This window comes from Penicillium verrucosum, assembly GCF_028828655.1.
Source record: "Penicillium verrucosum strain IBT 35672 chromosome Unknown utg000001l_segment0_segment0, whole genome shotgun sequence".
NCBI lineage: Eukaryota > Fungi > Ascomycota > Eurotiomycetes > Eurotiales > Aspergillaceae > Penicillium > Penicillium verrucosum.
The window spans coordinates 4,780,113-4,793,113 of NW_026643210.1; the positions used below are offsets into that span (position 1 = coordinate 4,780,113).

At 50.5% G+C, this 13,001-nt stretch overlaps 7 protein-coding genes across 7 annotated transcripts; 4 read left to right on the plus strand and 3 right to left on the minus strand.

The window, feature by feature from the left end:
* Positions 1–682: 682 nt before the first annotated feature.
* On the plus strand, positions 683–1,951 carry N7516_001750 (structure-specific endonuclease subunit SLX1; the record flags this gene model as incomplete). Its single annotated transcript, XM_057214470.1, has 2 exons — positions 683–924; positions 982–1,951. 2 exons carry the CDS (start codon positions 683–685, stop codon positions 1,949–1,951), a joined length of 1,212 nt encoding a protein of 403 aa, XP_057076353.1.
* A 38-nt stretch (positions 1,952–1,989) lies between these two features.
* Positions 1,990–2,715, minus strand: N7516_001751 (bifunctional thymidylate/uridylate kinase; the record flags this gene model as incomplete). Its single annotated transcript, XM_057214471.1, has 2 exons — positions 1,990–2,513; positions 2,568–2,715. The coding sequence occupies 2 exons, from the start codon at positions 2,713–2,715 to the stop codon at positions 1,990–1,992; spliced, it is 672 nt and encodes a 223-aa protein (XP_057076354.1).
* Positions 2,716–2,929: 214 nt separating this feature from the next.
* N7516_001752 (tRNA-ribosyltransferase family protein) lies at positions 2,930–4,478 on the plus strand (the record flags this gene model as incomplete). The annotated part of the gene is made up of 3 exons (XM_057214472.1): positions 2,930–3,155; positions 3,229–4,231; positions 4,286–4,478. The coding sequence occupies 3 exons, from the start codon at positions 2,930–2,932 to the stop codon at positions 4,476–4,478; spliced, it is 1,422 nt and encodes a 473-aa protein (XP_057076355.1).
* A 303-nt stretch (positions 4,479–4,781) lies between these two features.
* On the minus strand, positions 4,782–7,005 carry N7516_001753 (methylenetetrahydrofolate reductase (NAD(P)H) MET12; the record flags this gene model as incomplete). Its single annotated transcript, XM_057214473.1, is given in 3 exon segments — positions 4,782–4,871; positions 4,888–6,768; positions 6,832–7,005. 3 exon segments carry the CDS (start codon positions 7,003–7,005, stop codon positions 4,782–4,784), a joined length of 2,145 nt encoding a protein of 714 aa, XP_057076356.1.
* Positions 7,006–7,368: 363 nt separating this feature from the next.
* Positions 7,369–8,001, plus strand: N7516_001754 (uncharacterized protein; the record flags this gene model as incomplete). The annotated part of the gene is made up of 1 exon (XM_057214474.1): positions 7,369–8,001. The coding sequence occupies one exon, from the start codon at positions 7,369–7,371 to the stop codon at positions 7,999–8,001; it is 633 nt and encodes a 210-aa protein (XP_057076357.1).
* Positions 8,002–8,198: 197 nt separating this feature from the next.
* On the minus strand, positions 8,199–8,967 carry N7516_001755 (uncharacterized protein; the record flags this gene model as incomplete). Its single annotated transcript, XM_057214475.1, has 5 exons — positions 8,199–8,327; positions 8,394–8,524; positions 8,581–8,728; positions 8,817–8,847; positions 8,945–8,967. 5 exons carry the CDS (start codon positions 8,965–8,967, stop codon positions 8,199–8,201), a joined length of 462 nt encoding a protein of 153 aa, XP_057076358.1.
* A 1,070-nt stretch (positions 8,968–10,037) lies between these two features.
* Positions 10,038–12,946, plus strand: N7516_001756 (glucan 1,3-alpha-glucosidase ROT2; the record flags this gene model as incomplete). The annotated part of the gene is made up of 3 exons (XM_057214476.1): positions 10,038–10,086; positions 10,148–12,529; positions 12,582–12,946. 3 exons carry the CDS (start codon positions 10,038–10,040, stop codon positions 12,944–12,946), a joined length of 2,796 nt encoding a protein of 931 aa, XP_057076359.1.
* Positions 12,947–13,001: the final 55 nt, after the last annotated feature.

A 13,001-nucleotide genomic window follows, 5' to 3' on the forward strand; every position in this document is an offset into this window, starting at 1 on the left:
GCTAATCTGAGCTCAGGTACCGCTTAAACCCTGAGTTTCGCCGGAAAGTTTAGTAATTATACTGCAATTCTGCAAACGGGGGGGGAACATCATACGGTGTCCCCTCAATTGATTTCCTCAGTGTATTTGGGAGCCCAATATTACGAGATTGTTATATGTGGTCCACAGGTGGATATATAGTGTCTTGTGACACATCAAATTGATGAAGGATGAGCCTCGGATACTCTCTCTAGCGTGATATTATCTGTACACTTCAATGGTCAAGTATGTATTTATGTATTTATGTATTTTATTATCAGTTTTGGCTTTCTGATATGTTAAAATGTACATATGTACTCCGTATATTAGATAGGGTTTTTAACATATTTATAGAGATTGTCTAGTGGAATGCTTTTGCATATCCCTTGACTACATGTACACATGTAGTAACTTCTATTAACTAAATAACTGTCTAATATCCCTAGACTGCACCCCCATTTCCCCTTGAGAGGGTAAAAAGAAAAATACACTATCATGTGATCCGGTGTATATCAAGGTACCGTTTAGGACCCGCCTGTATTCGATAGGCAGAGCTAATTTCAAGCACTTGACAAGCCTACAACATACATACAACGTTGAATTAAACACCTCAATGTGAAAAAAAAAAAAAAAAAGAATATAAAATTTCCCCAAATCAATCATCATGGAGGAGTCCGAAAAGCCCAAACCAATCCCGGCATATTATTGTTGTTATCTCCTCCGCTCGACCGTTCGACACGCCTCACTGTACATCGGCTCGACGCCAAACCCGATCAGACGACTCCCTCAACACAACGGTGTCGCTAAAGGTGGGGCCAAACGAACTGCCAGAGATAAATTACGGCCCTGGGAAATGACCCTCGTCGTAGAGGGTTTCACAAGCAGAGTTGGCGCTTTGCAATTCGAGTAAGTCGCATGTGAATTGTTTATATACATCACGTCTCAATTTCTCATTTCGCATAGATGGGCTTGGCAACACCCAGAAAGGTCGCGACACCTTGATTCTGAAGATGACTTAGACCCTAAGTCTAGAGCTAAGGCTAGTGCTAATGCCAATGGGAAGACGAGCAAACCGAAACCGAAACCTAGAGCGAGGACTAGGAGATCCCTAATGGCGCATTTGGAGGATTTACATTCCCTCCTGCGCTCGAATTATTTCTCCTCTTGGCCATTACGAGTCCGTTTCTTTTGTGCCGATGTCTATCGTGTATGGCGGGCGTGGAATGACCGCGTGGATGGTCGGTTGCCCGACAACGTCAAAGTTATTATAGATGGAGACAACCTTGCAACACCGCCAGATTCCAAACAAACCGATGAGCTTGCCCCCGTTGGAAGCATTAACAACCTATCAGTTGACTACACCAGGCTTGAAGATCATCTCGAAAAGTCAATGTTTATGTTGGAAGACCCGGATGATCTGCAGTGCACGGTCTGTAAAGAGTCGATCTCTCCGGACGAACAACAAATAACAGTGTGTCCACATCCGAATTGCCGCGGCACAAGTCATTTATTATGCCTATCTACCACATTCCTTGACGCGACCAACAAACCAGATCTCCTGGTGCCCACTCAAGGGACCTGCCCATCGTGTGGAAACACTGTACAGTGGGTGGCAATGATGCGTGAGCTAAGCTTCCGCAACAGAGCAGAGAAAGAAGCGCGCGCAATTCTCAGAAAGAAAGAGAAACGTGTTCGCAAAGAGTCTGCCGCCATGGATGCATCTTCAGGGACTCGGTCTTCTTCTATTGAGCCAAGGTCAACACTACAAGAACCGACCCAAGATGACCTAGGCCCAAATTGGTTCGAGGGAGTTGAGATAGAATCCGACTCTGATTTCGAGGGACGACAGAAGCACCGCCCGACTCGACCTCCATCAAAGCTCGAGATCGTGATTGAAGACAGCGACTGGGATGACGCAGAACTCGTTGAATGAGACCCAAGTAGAACAAGCCCGACCTTATTTCTAATTCGCTAATTCGCAAGAGGTTCTAATTTCCTCAGCGCGCCGGTCACATCCAACCGCGCAATGCAACCAGCTACAGCGCCCTGTATCTCCTGTGACACCTCATCGATGGACTTACCCGCATCGATAATGGAAACATCCTCCTGCTTCTCAAAGATCGTCCGAAAGAGCTCTCGCACACGGGTCTGCATTGCCTCGTTTTCATATCGCTCGGCGCCGAACCCACCACGCCTTGCTGCTTCCTCTGGCGAAATGCTAAGGAATAGGCAGATATCCGGGCGCGGTAGACCGATTTCTGGCTGCCATGCCCACTCCAGTGAGAGTGTGGGGTTCGCTTTCGCGGCGGAGTAGACAACGCCAGAATATGAGTAGCGGTCTACAATGACTGTCGTTCCGTTCGTGATATCTTCTTCAATACTCTTTGCAATCTCCCACCGGTTCGCCGAGAAAAGGAGGTGAATGGAATGGTCGTCTTGGTGCGATGTGCCGCGTAGATAGCTATCAATCAATTGCCCGATGGGTGTTGTTCTGTCTAGAGGACATTATTAGACCAATGTTACCCATAATGAATGTGTAAATAATGTACCTGGGAATCGAAGGTATTTAACCACGTGCCCTTGCCGCGAGAGCGAATCCCGTAACATCTCACATTGACTCGATTTGCCCGCGCGATCCAGTCCTTCGACAACAATGAGAGCTCCGCGTCGCGTCGGCGGGACTGATGTGCCTGTCATGATTGATTGGGGTGAAGGACAGTGATTAGGTGTAAATATTTGAAAAATGTGAATCAAGATGCTCAGTTCCTGCTGAATATATGCAAAATAGCTCAATGAAGTGTCCGAAGGAGGATAGTGAGGCGATGTTTATCGGGAAATCCGATTTCTCCTGGCCGATAAAGAACAAGATCTAGGCCGCCCGCAACATGGTCTTTCAATAACCACGAACGCCATGGACCAAGCGACGCCCGCGTCCCCAGCGATGACATTTAGTGTCCTGGCCTCCACTGCTCCAGTCCTTGCGCCAAGAGTAGGCAAATTGGCCATTCCAGGCCGAAAGACCCTCGCGACGCCGCATCATGTCCCGCTCACTTCGCGGGGCACAGTCCCACATGTTGCGCACGATGTGATGCGCGATCACACTGAGATCAACAGTTTGTATGCTGGACTCGAAGATTGTAAGCGGAATACTGCAATATGACTACAACCAGTTCTCATCTGGACATAACTGACAGCGCATGCTATAATAAGTCATCGCGAAAAAGCAGGCCCCAGTTTACAAGACACCCGCCGCCGATCATGAGTCGCCATTGAAGAAATTCATTTGTGTGGCCGAGGATATGCCTTTGATCCTAGGTCCGCGGCGATTCCCTCCGATAACATGCCCGCCCGCGAATACATCGGCTTCCATTGCGCTGTTGACCTCAATTGGATTCACTCAGTTATCTGCGCATGATTATGTGAAGGCAGTTCAAAAGCTAAGGCCAGATATTGCGGTCGGGATGGTGGACCTGGCTAATAAGCAGCCAGGATCCAAGAGGCGGGGGAAGATGGTTGACCGGACGCATGCCTGGACTCGAGATGCATTGGAGCAGCTCTATGGAGACGCTGTACCAGAGCAAGAGAAGTCAAAGAGCGCATATTTCGCCCCTGTCTTGCCTCTTGATAACGCACAGCAGTCTCTCTATTTGGATGACTTGGAGAGCGAGTTCCGGTGGGATATATCCGGCCTCGCACTATATCAGTCTGCGTCGCTGGGATTCGTCCCAGAATCGTTGGCGCACCTTCCTCGATTGCTCTTCAGTGAGCCCGAGACACCCCACACCATCCTGCGAGATGTATCGCTTGGAGCAGACCTTCTGACCACGCCTCTGCAGGGCGCAGCGTCAGATGGCGGTATCGCGATGGAATTCACTTTCCCCGCTCCTGCTGCCCTACAAGAGAGCAAGTCCGAACCTCGGCCTTTGGGAATCGATCTGTGGACCGGAGACCACACTACAGATACATCTCCGCTGGGCGAGGAATGTGCATGCTATGCCTGCAAGAATTACCATCGTGCTTATATTCACCATCTCCTACTTGCCAAGGAGATGACCGCTTGGGCGCTCCTTCAAGTCCATAATTTCCACGTCATGGATACATTCTTCGCAGGAGTGCGGGGGAGCATCCAACGTGGGTCTTTCGAGCAGGACGTTGAGGCCTTTGCTCGTGTTTATGCCACTTCGATGCCGGAGAGTAGTGGAAAAGGTCCTAGGTATGTCAATTCCAAATGCGCCATTTTGGTTCAAATCGCTAAAGGTTATCCCAGATTACGTGGCTATCAACTCCCGGCCAACGGCCCTGAACAACGCCGCGGCAAACCCAAGGCATGGGGCCTACTTGACGATGCTAAACAAAAATTCGCTGAGGCCCAGTCTGAAATCGCTACCCCGGACACCGACGCTAGCGGACTTGAGGAACACGGGTTTGCCGAAAGGTTGGAATCAAGCTTGCAGCAGTGATGATCACCTCTGGCAAACTTGCATGAGAAACGATACGTATTTATAGAAGCATTTGCTTAGCAATTGGCGTATGAAACCTATCAAACAATTTTTGGAAAAAAAATATATATATAAAAGCAGGAAGTGCACGCATAATCGTAATATTCATCTCGATGAGATAGGGTCAAGACTAGTATACATAAATCCAGATTTTGTGCCATTCATAGTTCATATGTCCAGGCTTGCCCTCATTAAACCGTCAACCGTAAGAACCCTCATTGATACAGGGTATATCTTTATCCCGATTTGTAGAAAGACGCATTCTTAAGCCTCCTCGCCCGCCAAGACCCGCCACATCCATTTAACCTCATCTTCTTCCTCCTTGGAGCCCTGCTTGGTACCGGCACCGAACTGCTGTCCGACAACACACACAAGCCAAGAGTCGTTCTTGGTTGTGTCTAGGTAGGTTTCGCTGGGCGATCCGCGGGGGGTAGATACGACGCCATTCGTCCCAAATTCGGAATGCCTCCTCACCCCACGCACGGAAACTCACTTCCTCGATGATGGTCGGGGTGACGATCTCCTTGCCGCGGAATACACCCCAGGTAACAGCGTTGACACTCTCGGGGTTGGAGCCAAGGTCATCTAGCTCTACATCGGCAGGCTGAATTGGAAGGGAGGACTCGAAATCACCTTTGATGTTTGTCGCGAACCAGGTGAGCTTGTCGTGGCCGTGCTTGGCAAACATTGGCTTCAGGATGTTGGTGTAGTCGTTGCTCGAGCAGAAGAACTCCACAAATGGCTTTTGGAAGACGAATCCTTCTCTTTGGGGACCCCAACCGAAGATGGGGTGGTCATTGTGTACACCATTCACTGCGGGCTGTGAGGCCAGTGTCCACCAGCCGCGGCCATCAATGAGCTTCAACAACTCCGGTCGAATCAGCTCAGTCTCCGCATTCAGACCGTCGCCATCCTCCTCAGCACCACCCTCAGACCACGGAACCATGTGTAGCTCACCAGAGACGTGGCGCCGGAAGAGCGTGCTCATGTCCTTGGAGTCCACCGGGCTTCCCCACAGCCTACGTGCGGAGTTGGCAGTTACATGGAGCGAGGGACCATAGCCGTCAATCTCACCGAAGGCAGGAGAGCGAGCATCACCCCATCGTCCGTTGGGGAAGTCATCCCATGTTGCTTCTCTACCAAGGGCACCAAGACCCTCGGATATGAGAAGGGTAGTGCTACGGTTTGGCGGGGGCGCGGGCATGCCTGCGCTGTCTGCGAGGGCCTCATGGACGGAGTCCTGCGATGACTCGTGGACGGACAGCTTGTCCACAATGACACGGTTGTGAGGTTGCGAGTTGATAGAGGAAGCACGGCGTCTTCGCAGCGCACGTCCAGGGAAATCGAGTGGAATCGATGCGGGATCATCCTCGATAGCAAGCTCTCCAGCATCCGAGTACGACGGAATCAAGTCACATTGTTCCAGAATGAATGATACTGTCTTTTCCAAGTTCAACGTGTAGAAATGGAATCCTCGTGGGCCCGGGGAAGGAATGTCCCTCATACCACCCACAATCTCGCTAACAATATCCACACCCGCGCGCTTGACGGCATCGTCGTCGTGCTTAAATTCTTCCATGCGTCTCGCAATGGGAGGTGGGATCGTGACATGGCTGAGCTTAGTCACCCTGGTCAGAATCTTATAGCTGTGGATGGGCATCAAGCCCGGAATGATGGGGATGGTCTTGAAAGCACCAGACGCATGGCTGCGAAGCGCATTCTCAAACTTCTGGTAAGCTTCGATATCGTAGGTGAGTTGGGTCATGATGAAATCAGCTCCAGCCAGTGTCTTCTCGACCAGGTAAGGAATATCTCGGGCGGGATCCTGGACGTCTTGGAAGATGTCGGCAGGGTGGCCCTCGGGATATGCGGCAACACCGACACAGAAGTAGTCGCCATGTGTGTGGCGAATATATCGTACTAGATCAACGGCGAAAGTGAAATCCTTGTTGCTATCATCCTCTCCGTGCATGTTGTATTCCTCACTGCGGGGCGGATCTCCTCGTAGGGCAAGGATGTTGCGAATTCCGAGAGCCTTGGCCTCATCTAAAGCCATATCCACCAGCTTGCGGCTCATGTTCGTGCATGTCAGATGTAGGACGGTCGTCAACTGTAGTTGACGCTGGCATACTTCCGCCAGCTCGAGCGATCTTGCCGCAGTGCTACCACCGGCACCCCAAGTAACCGTAACAAAAAGAGGACGGAGTGCTTGTGCCATACGCTCCAGACGCGCGGACAGGTTGGCAAAACCCTGTAGTAGACCATATTAGCAAATGTCCACGATGCGTTCAGCACGCCGCGGGGTAACCCCCACCATCCGGGTCTTTGGAGGGAAGAACTCCAAGGAAAAGTAGTTGGCATCTGGCGGCAGAGCCGCGATCTTCTCAGTGATCTTCTTCTCCATTGCGTCCTTTGAGTGTATGGGTCGGCAATGGGAGGGGTTGGATGAAGAAGAGAGGATTCGGGCAAAAGTGGACCATGTCACCATTTGCGCCGGTCGTATCGGGAACGATGATGTCTACAGCTGCCGATCTTAGTGGCCATCGCGCATTAAAGGTCTGCGGCGCAAATACTCTACGTGGATTTAAAGTCTTAAATACTGTTTCTATGCAAGGAGCGACTTTATCTTGATCCCGAAGAGCTAGAGCAAAAAGGAAAAAAAAAAGGTGGGCAGCGCTATAGATGACTCAGCGAGATAATCGGCATTTCTCAGATCGGGATCGACGAGTTTAACGCGAGCACTCAACTGTTTTGCGTTCCTGTATACTGGCCGCCAGATAACGACTCTGTTTTGAACATATATAATAACTCCTTTCGAACCCCTCAAGTTAGCCAATCCCTCTACGATAACATGGCTTCCCGACCACTCAACTTTCTCCGCTATCTCCGTCCACAAACAGCTCGAAATACCAGATCACATGCGTTGCGACGAACTATTTCCACTCCCTCTCCCCCACAACCACCGAAAGCGTCACATCCTATCCCTAATGACTCTCGCTCTCTCCTGCGCCGGTTCAATGACCGCCTCCCTCGGTTTCTCCGCACATATACTACACCCTTATTTGGCGCCCCGGGAACCCATATCACATCATTCCTAATACTTCACGAAATTACCTCTATTCTTCCGCTATTCGGGCTGGTTGGCGCATTTCACTATGGGGCCTGGATGCCGGACCTTGTATCGCAGACAAGCGAAACCAATGCCTTCGACGAGGGAGCTGCGCGTTTCGGCCGCTGGCTGAAAAAGAAAGGTTGGGTGGATGAGTCCGACGTGAATACTGTTGCGGAGCATGAAATCACCACAGAGAAGTCTGTGGATCGAGCGGGGGTTCGATTGGTGCTGGAATTTGCTACGGCCTATGTGATCACGAAAGCTTTGTTGCCAGTCCGGTTGGCAGCGAGCGTTTGGGCGACACCGTGGTTTGCAAGGTCGGTCTTTACACCGACAGCAAACCTGGCCAGACGGCTCTTCCGCAGAGGATGAGCTAGTCAAGTATTACTGATACCAGGGAGAGAACATATATATATATGTATATATACATATTCATAAATAATTTGGAATTTGTATATTGTGTATTTTCCCAAGCCATTGGGCCTCTTCCCCAGAACTGCTGCTTTATTCTATGCTACAAGTATCCGAATAAGAAAGCCATCCGACCGGTCTAGTTAAAGACGAGGAATTTACTCGTAAACCCAAGCGGCCTGGGCGGAGGTGTACTTGAGGACCTCGGAGGCACCGAACCAGAGAGCAATCTCCTTCTTGGCGTTCTCGACAGAGTCGGAACCGTGGCAGACGTTGCGGCCGACATCCTAGTGTTGTCAGTGTGGGAAAAAAAAGAAAGAAAGCGATCTCAGAGAGCATCAGGGGTCTCTTACAATGGCGAAGTCACCACGGATGGTACCGGGGGCGGAAGCCAAGGGGTTGGTGGCACCGAGGAGGACACGGCCGGTCTTGACGGCGTCCTTACCCTCCCAGACCATAGCGCAGATGGGGCCGCTCAGCATGTCTAGAGCTGTGTTAGTGTATTGCGTTTTGCGGAACGGTTCGGGAGAGGTAACTAACAGGAGACGAGACCCTTGAAGAAGGGCTTGGTGGCGAGATCAGCGTAGTGCTTCTCGAGGTGGTCCTGGCTAGGGGAGGTGAGCTTCATGGCAACGAGCTTGAAGCCACGGTTCTCGAAGCGAGAGATGATGGGGCCAACGAGTCCACGCTGGTTGACATTGTCAGTAAATGTTGTTCAATTGAGAAACCCTTCCGGGTCCGTGATGGATTCGAATCGAATGGTGCTGTGCCCGTACCTGGACACCATCGGGCTTGATGGCAATGAAACTAGAGCATTTGGTTAGCTTGACCGGCATTGAGGGGTTAGAGGGGTAATGGGAATCGAAAGGGAAAAAGGACTGGGGGAAGATTGGTTGTGACATACGTCTGTTCCTCGTTGGCGGACATTTTGAATGTATGAGAATAATAATTCAGGTATGAAGTAGGAAAAGAGAGCAGGAAGAGGGGAGGATTAAATAGAGGCCTTTTAAAAAATTCGGGCCTTCCCACTTGGGCCGATGATTGGTGGCCACAAGGAGGGGTGTTGATGCCAGAATTCTAAGGCCAAATGTGGTGGACCTTGCCATTGAAAAAAGTTGTATACAACTCTTTTGCTTCACTTTTTTGCGTCACTTTTTTGCTTCACTCTTTTGCTTTTCAAATACAAATATAGAAATATCTATTACCTTAAAACTAACAGCTCGATGAAAATAAGACCACCCATCCTCCATACCAAGCTTTCTAACATATGGGATAACAACTCGCATCTAGCCCGGTTCCCTGTCGTTGCCCCTGAAGTTCCGTTGCAGCGTAATGTGCACTCTAATCTCTCATACTGGCCCCTGTTTCTATTTTTGGATACTCGATTATCCGCTGCAGCTTGGGGAATGAGACTGTACCCACTACTCCGTATACTACTAAGAGATACTATCATGTGGACATAAATAGATCGGGAGCTGAAGTTGAATAAGAAAACTGGGAGTTCTTCTATCAGTTCTTTGGTGAACTAGCCTCTTGCAAGCTTTTGAATGCCCAGTGGCTGCTAGAAGGGATGGTTATTTGCAACCTCCAGTAGTATAAAAACAGCGAGTTGTTAGGGCGAAGGCTGGGATGAGATATAACCATCACCAATCCGTGGTATGTTAAAATATAGAAGCAGTACCTACGGAGTACAGATGTTGTACCTCTGTACTCTGTACAAAGTACGGAGTACATTGGGTAAGAACTATCGTGGACACTGATTGGCTCAACAGCAAAACACGTTGATTGGCTGTTCAGGAGCTATTGTAGTGCCTTGTTGCCTTAGGTATCTTACCCCGGCTCAGGCCAGCTTGTAGCTTCTGTTGATAGCATCTCCACCTTTAAATGCAGGTCACTCCGTGATAACCTACGCCATTCTGTCGGAGATTGAGGGTCTCTGATTGATCATACTATTTATTTTACCATGGCCAGGAGTCTACCTGCCCCCCCGTTGGGCAATGTTGCTCTCCTTGGTTATCCTCCTCGGATGCATTGTTGTCCCCGGCTGTAAGGCTGCCTTTTGCCAAAATGCAAGATTACAAAAAGCTAACGCCCATGGCACGAACAGTGGCAGTGAAAAATAAGGATTTTAAAACTTGCGAGCAGTCCGGATTTTGCAAACGAAACCGTGCCTATGCCGATAACGCCTCCTCCCAAGGCACTTCATGGAGCTCACCCTACGAGCTCGACCCCGCCACCGTACATTTCAAAGATGGCATCCTTACTGGAATCATTTCCAAGACAACGACTGCCAATGAGAAGGTCCGGCTACCCCTCACAGTGTCTTTCTTGGAATCGGGAGCCGCCCGCATTGTGGTGGATGAAGAGAGGCGGATGAAGGGCGACATTGAAATGCGACATGGCAGCCAAGCGAACAAGAAGCGATATGATGAAACCGAGAAATGGGCTATCGTGGGTGGTTTGGAAGTCAGCAAGTCGGCCACGTTGAACGCTCAGACCGAAACTGGATTCACCAACATTTTATACGGCCCAGGCGACAAATTCCAGGCAATCGTTCGCCACGCGCCATTTGGGGTTGAATTTCAGCGAGACGGAGAGACCCATGTTCAATTGAACCACCAAGGTTTCTTGAACATGGAGCACTGGCGACCGAAGGTAGACGGCAAAGATGACGAATCCGGCGAGGACGAGGGTACCTGGTGGGAGGAGACGTTTGGGGGAAATACCGACTCAAAGCCGCGTGGTCCCGAGAGTGTTGCTCTTGATATCACCTTCCCCGGTTATAATCATGTATTTGGTATCCCAGAGCACGCAGACTCGCTCTCGCTCAAAGAGACCAGAGGTGGATCTGGCAACCATGAGAACCCTTACCGTTTGTACAACTCGGATGTCTTTGAGTATGAACTCGAAAGCCCGATGACCTTGTACGGAGCCATTCCGCTGATGCAAGCCCACCGCAAGAACTCCACTGTCGGGGTCTTCTGGCTCAATGCAGCGGAAACGTGGATCGATATTGTCAAGTCGACTGCCTCCTCCAACCCACTTACCTTGGGCGCCCGCCCCAAGACAGATACACAGACTCATTGGATTTCCGAATCCGGTCAGATTGACCTATTCGTCTTCCTCGGCCCCTCGCCGAATGATATCAGTAAGACATATGGTGAACTCACGGGATATACACAACTGCCCCAACAGTTTGCCATTGGATATCACCAGTGCCGTTGGAACTATGTTACGGACGAGGATGTCAAAGAAGTCAACGCCAAGTTCGACAAGTACCAGATTCCATACGATGTGATTTGGCTTGATCTTGAATATACCGATGACCGGAAATACTTCACCTGGGACTCCCTCACCTTCCCCGATCCTAAGGGTATGCAGCAAAAGCTCGATGAAACTGAGCGAAAGCTTGTGGTTTTGATTGATCCACACATTAAAAATGCGGACAAGTACTTTGTTTCCGAGGAGCTTAGAAGCAAAAACCTTGCTGTGCTGAATAAGGATGGCGAGATTTACGATGGATGGTGCTGGCCAGGGTCCTCGAACTGGGTCGACTGCTTCAACCCCGCTGCACAGGCTTGGTGGGCTACCTTGCACAAGTTCGATAAATTCAAGGGATCACTTCAGAATCTTTTCATCTGGAATGACATGAATGAACCCTCCGTTTTCAATGGACCTGACATGACCATGCCTAAGGACAACTTGCATTATGGAAACTGGGAACATCGCGATATTCACAACCTTAATGGTCTGACCCTTTTGGACGCCACCTACAAAGCAATGCTGGAGCGCAAGAAGGGCGAGGTGCGCCGGCCGTTTATCTTGACGCGCTCGTACTACTCCGGGGCCCAGCGTGTGTCCGCTATGTGGACCGGAGACAACCAGGCCACCTGGGAGCACCTTGGGGCCTCTCTCCCAATGGTCCTGACCAACGGTATTGCTGGCTTCCCCTTTGCCGGCGCAGATGTCGGAGGATTTTTCCACAACCCCGATAAAGACCTTTTGACCCGGTGGTATCAGACAGGTATCTGGTATCCCTTCTTCCGCGCACATGCTCACATCGATACTCGCCGTCGTGAGCCGTACCTGATCAGCGAACCGCAACGGTCCTACATCGCCCAGGCAATCCGCCTCAGGTACCAACTTATGCCTGCTTGGTACACTGCCTTCCATGAAGCCTCAGTTAATGGTACGCCCATTGTGCGGCCTCAGTACTATATGTTCCCAGAGGACGAGCAAGGCTTTGCCATCGATGATCAGCTGTACCTTGGTTCCACGGGTCTTCTCGTGAAGCCTGTTGTGCAGGAGAACACTTACACCGCGGATGTGTATATCTCCGACGACGAGAAGTACTATGACTACTTTGATTTCACCGTCTACCAGGGCGCGGGCAAGAAACACACCGTCCCTGCACCCGAGGAGAAGGTGCCTGTGTTGATCCAGGGTGGCCACATCATCCCCCGCAAGGACCGTCCTCGTCGCAGCACCGGTCTTATGCGATGGGACCCGTATACACTGGTCATTACCCTAGACAAGAATAGCGAGGCGGGGGGGCACTCTGTACGTGGATGATGGCGAGACATTTGACTACGAGCGTGGCGCCTACATTCACCGGCGCTTCAACTACCGCGAGTCGGTGTTGTCGTCGGAGGACATTGGAACCAAGGGACCCAAGACTGCTGAGTACCTCAAGACCATGGCTGGTGTGACAGTCGAGAGGGTGGTGATCGTTGACCCTCCTACCGAATGGAAGACTAAGAACACTGTGACTGTCATTGAAGATGGAGCCAAATCGGCCTCTACTACCTCGTTGGAGTTCTACGAGCAGGAGAGCGGCAAAGCATCATATGCTGTGGTGAAGAACCCGAATGTTGGCATTGGAAAGGCATGGCGAATCGAGTTCTAGAAGCGATATGTTTCATTTCTTGGACAATACATGTATGCAATATCTACATTATTAG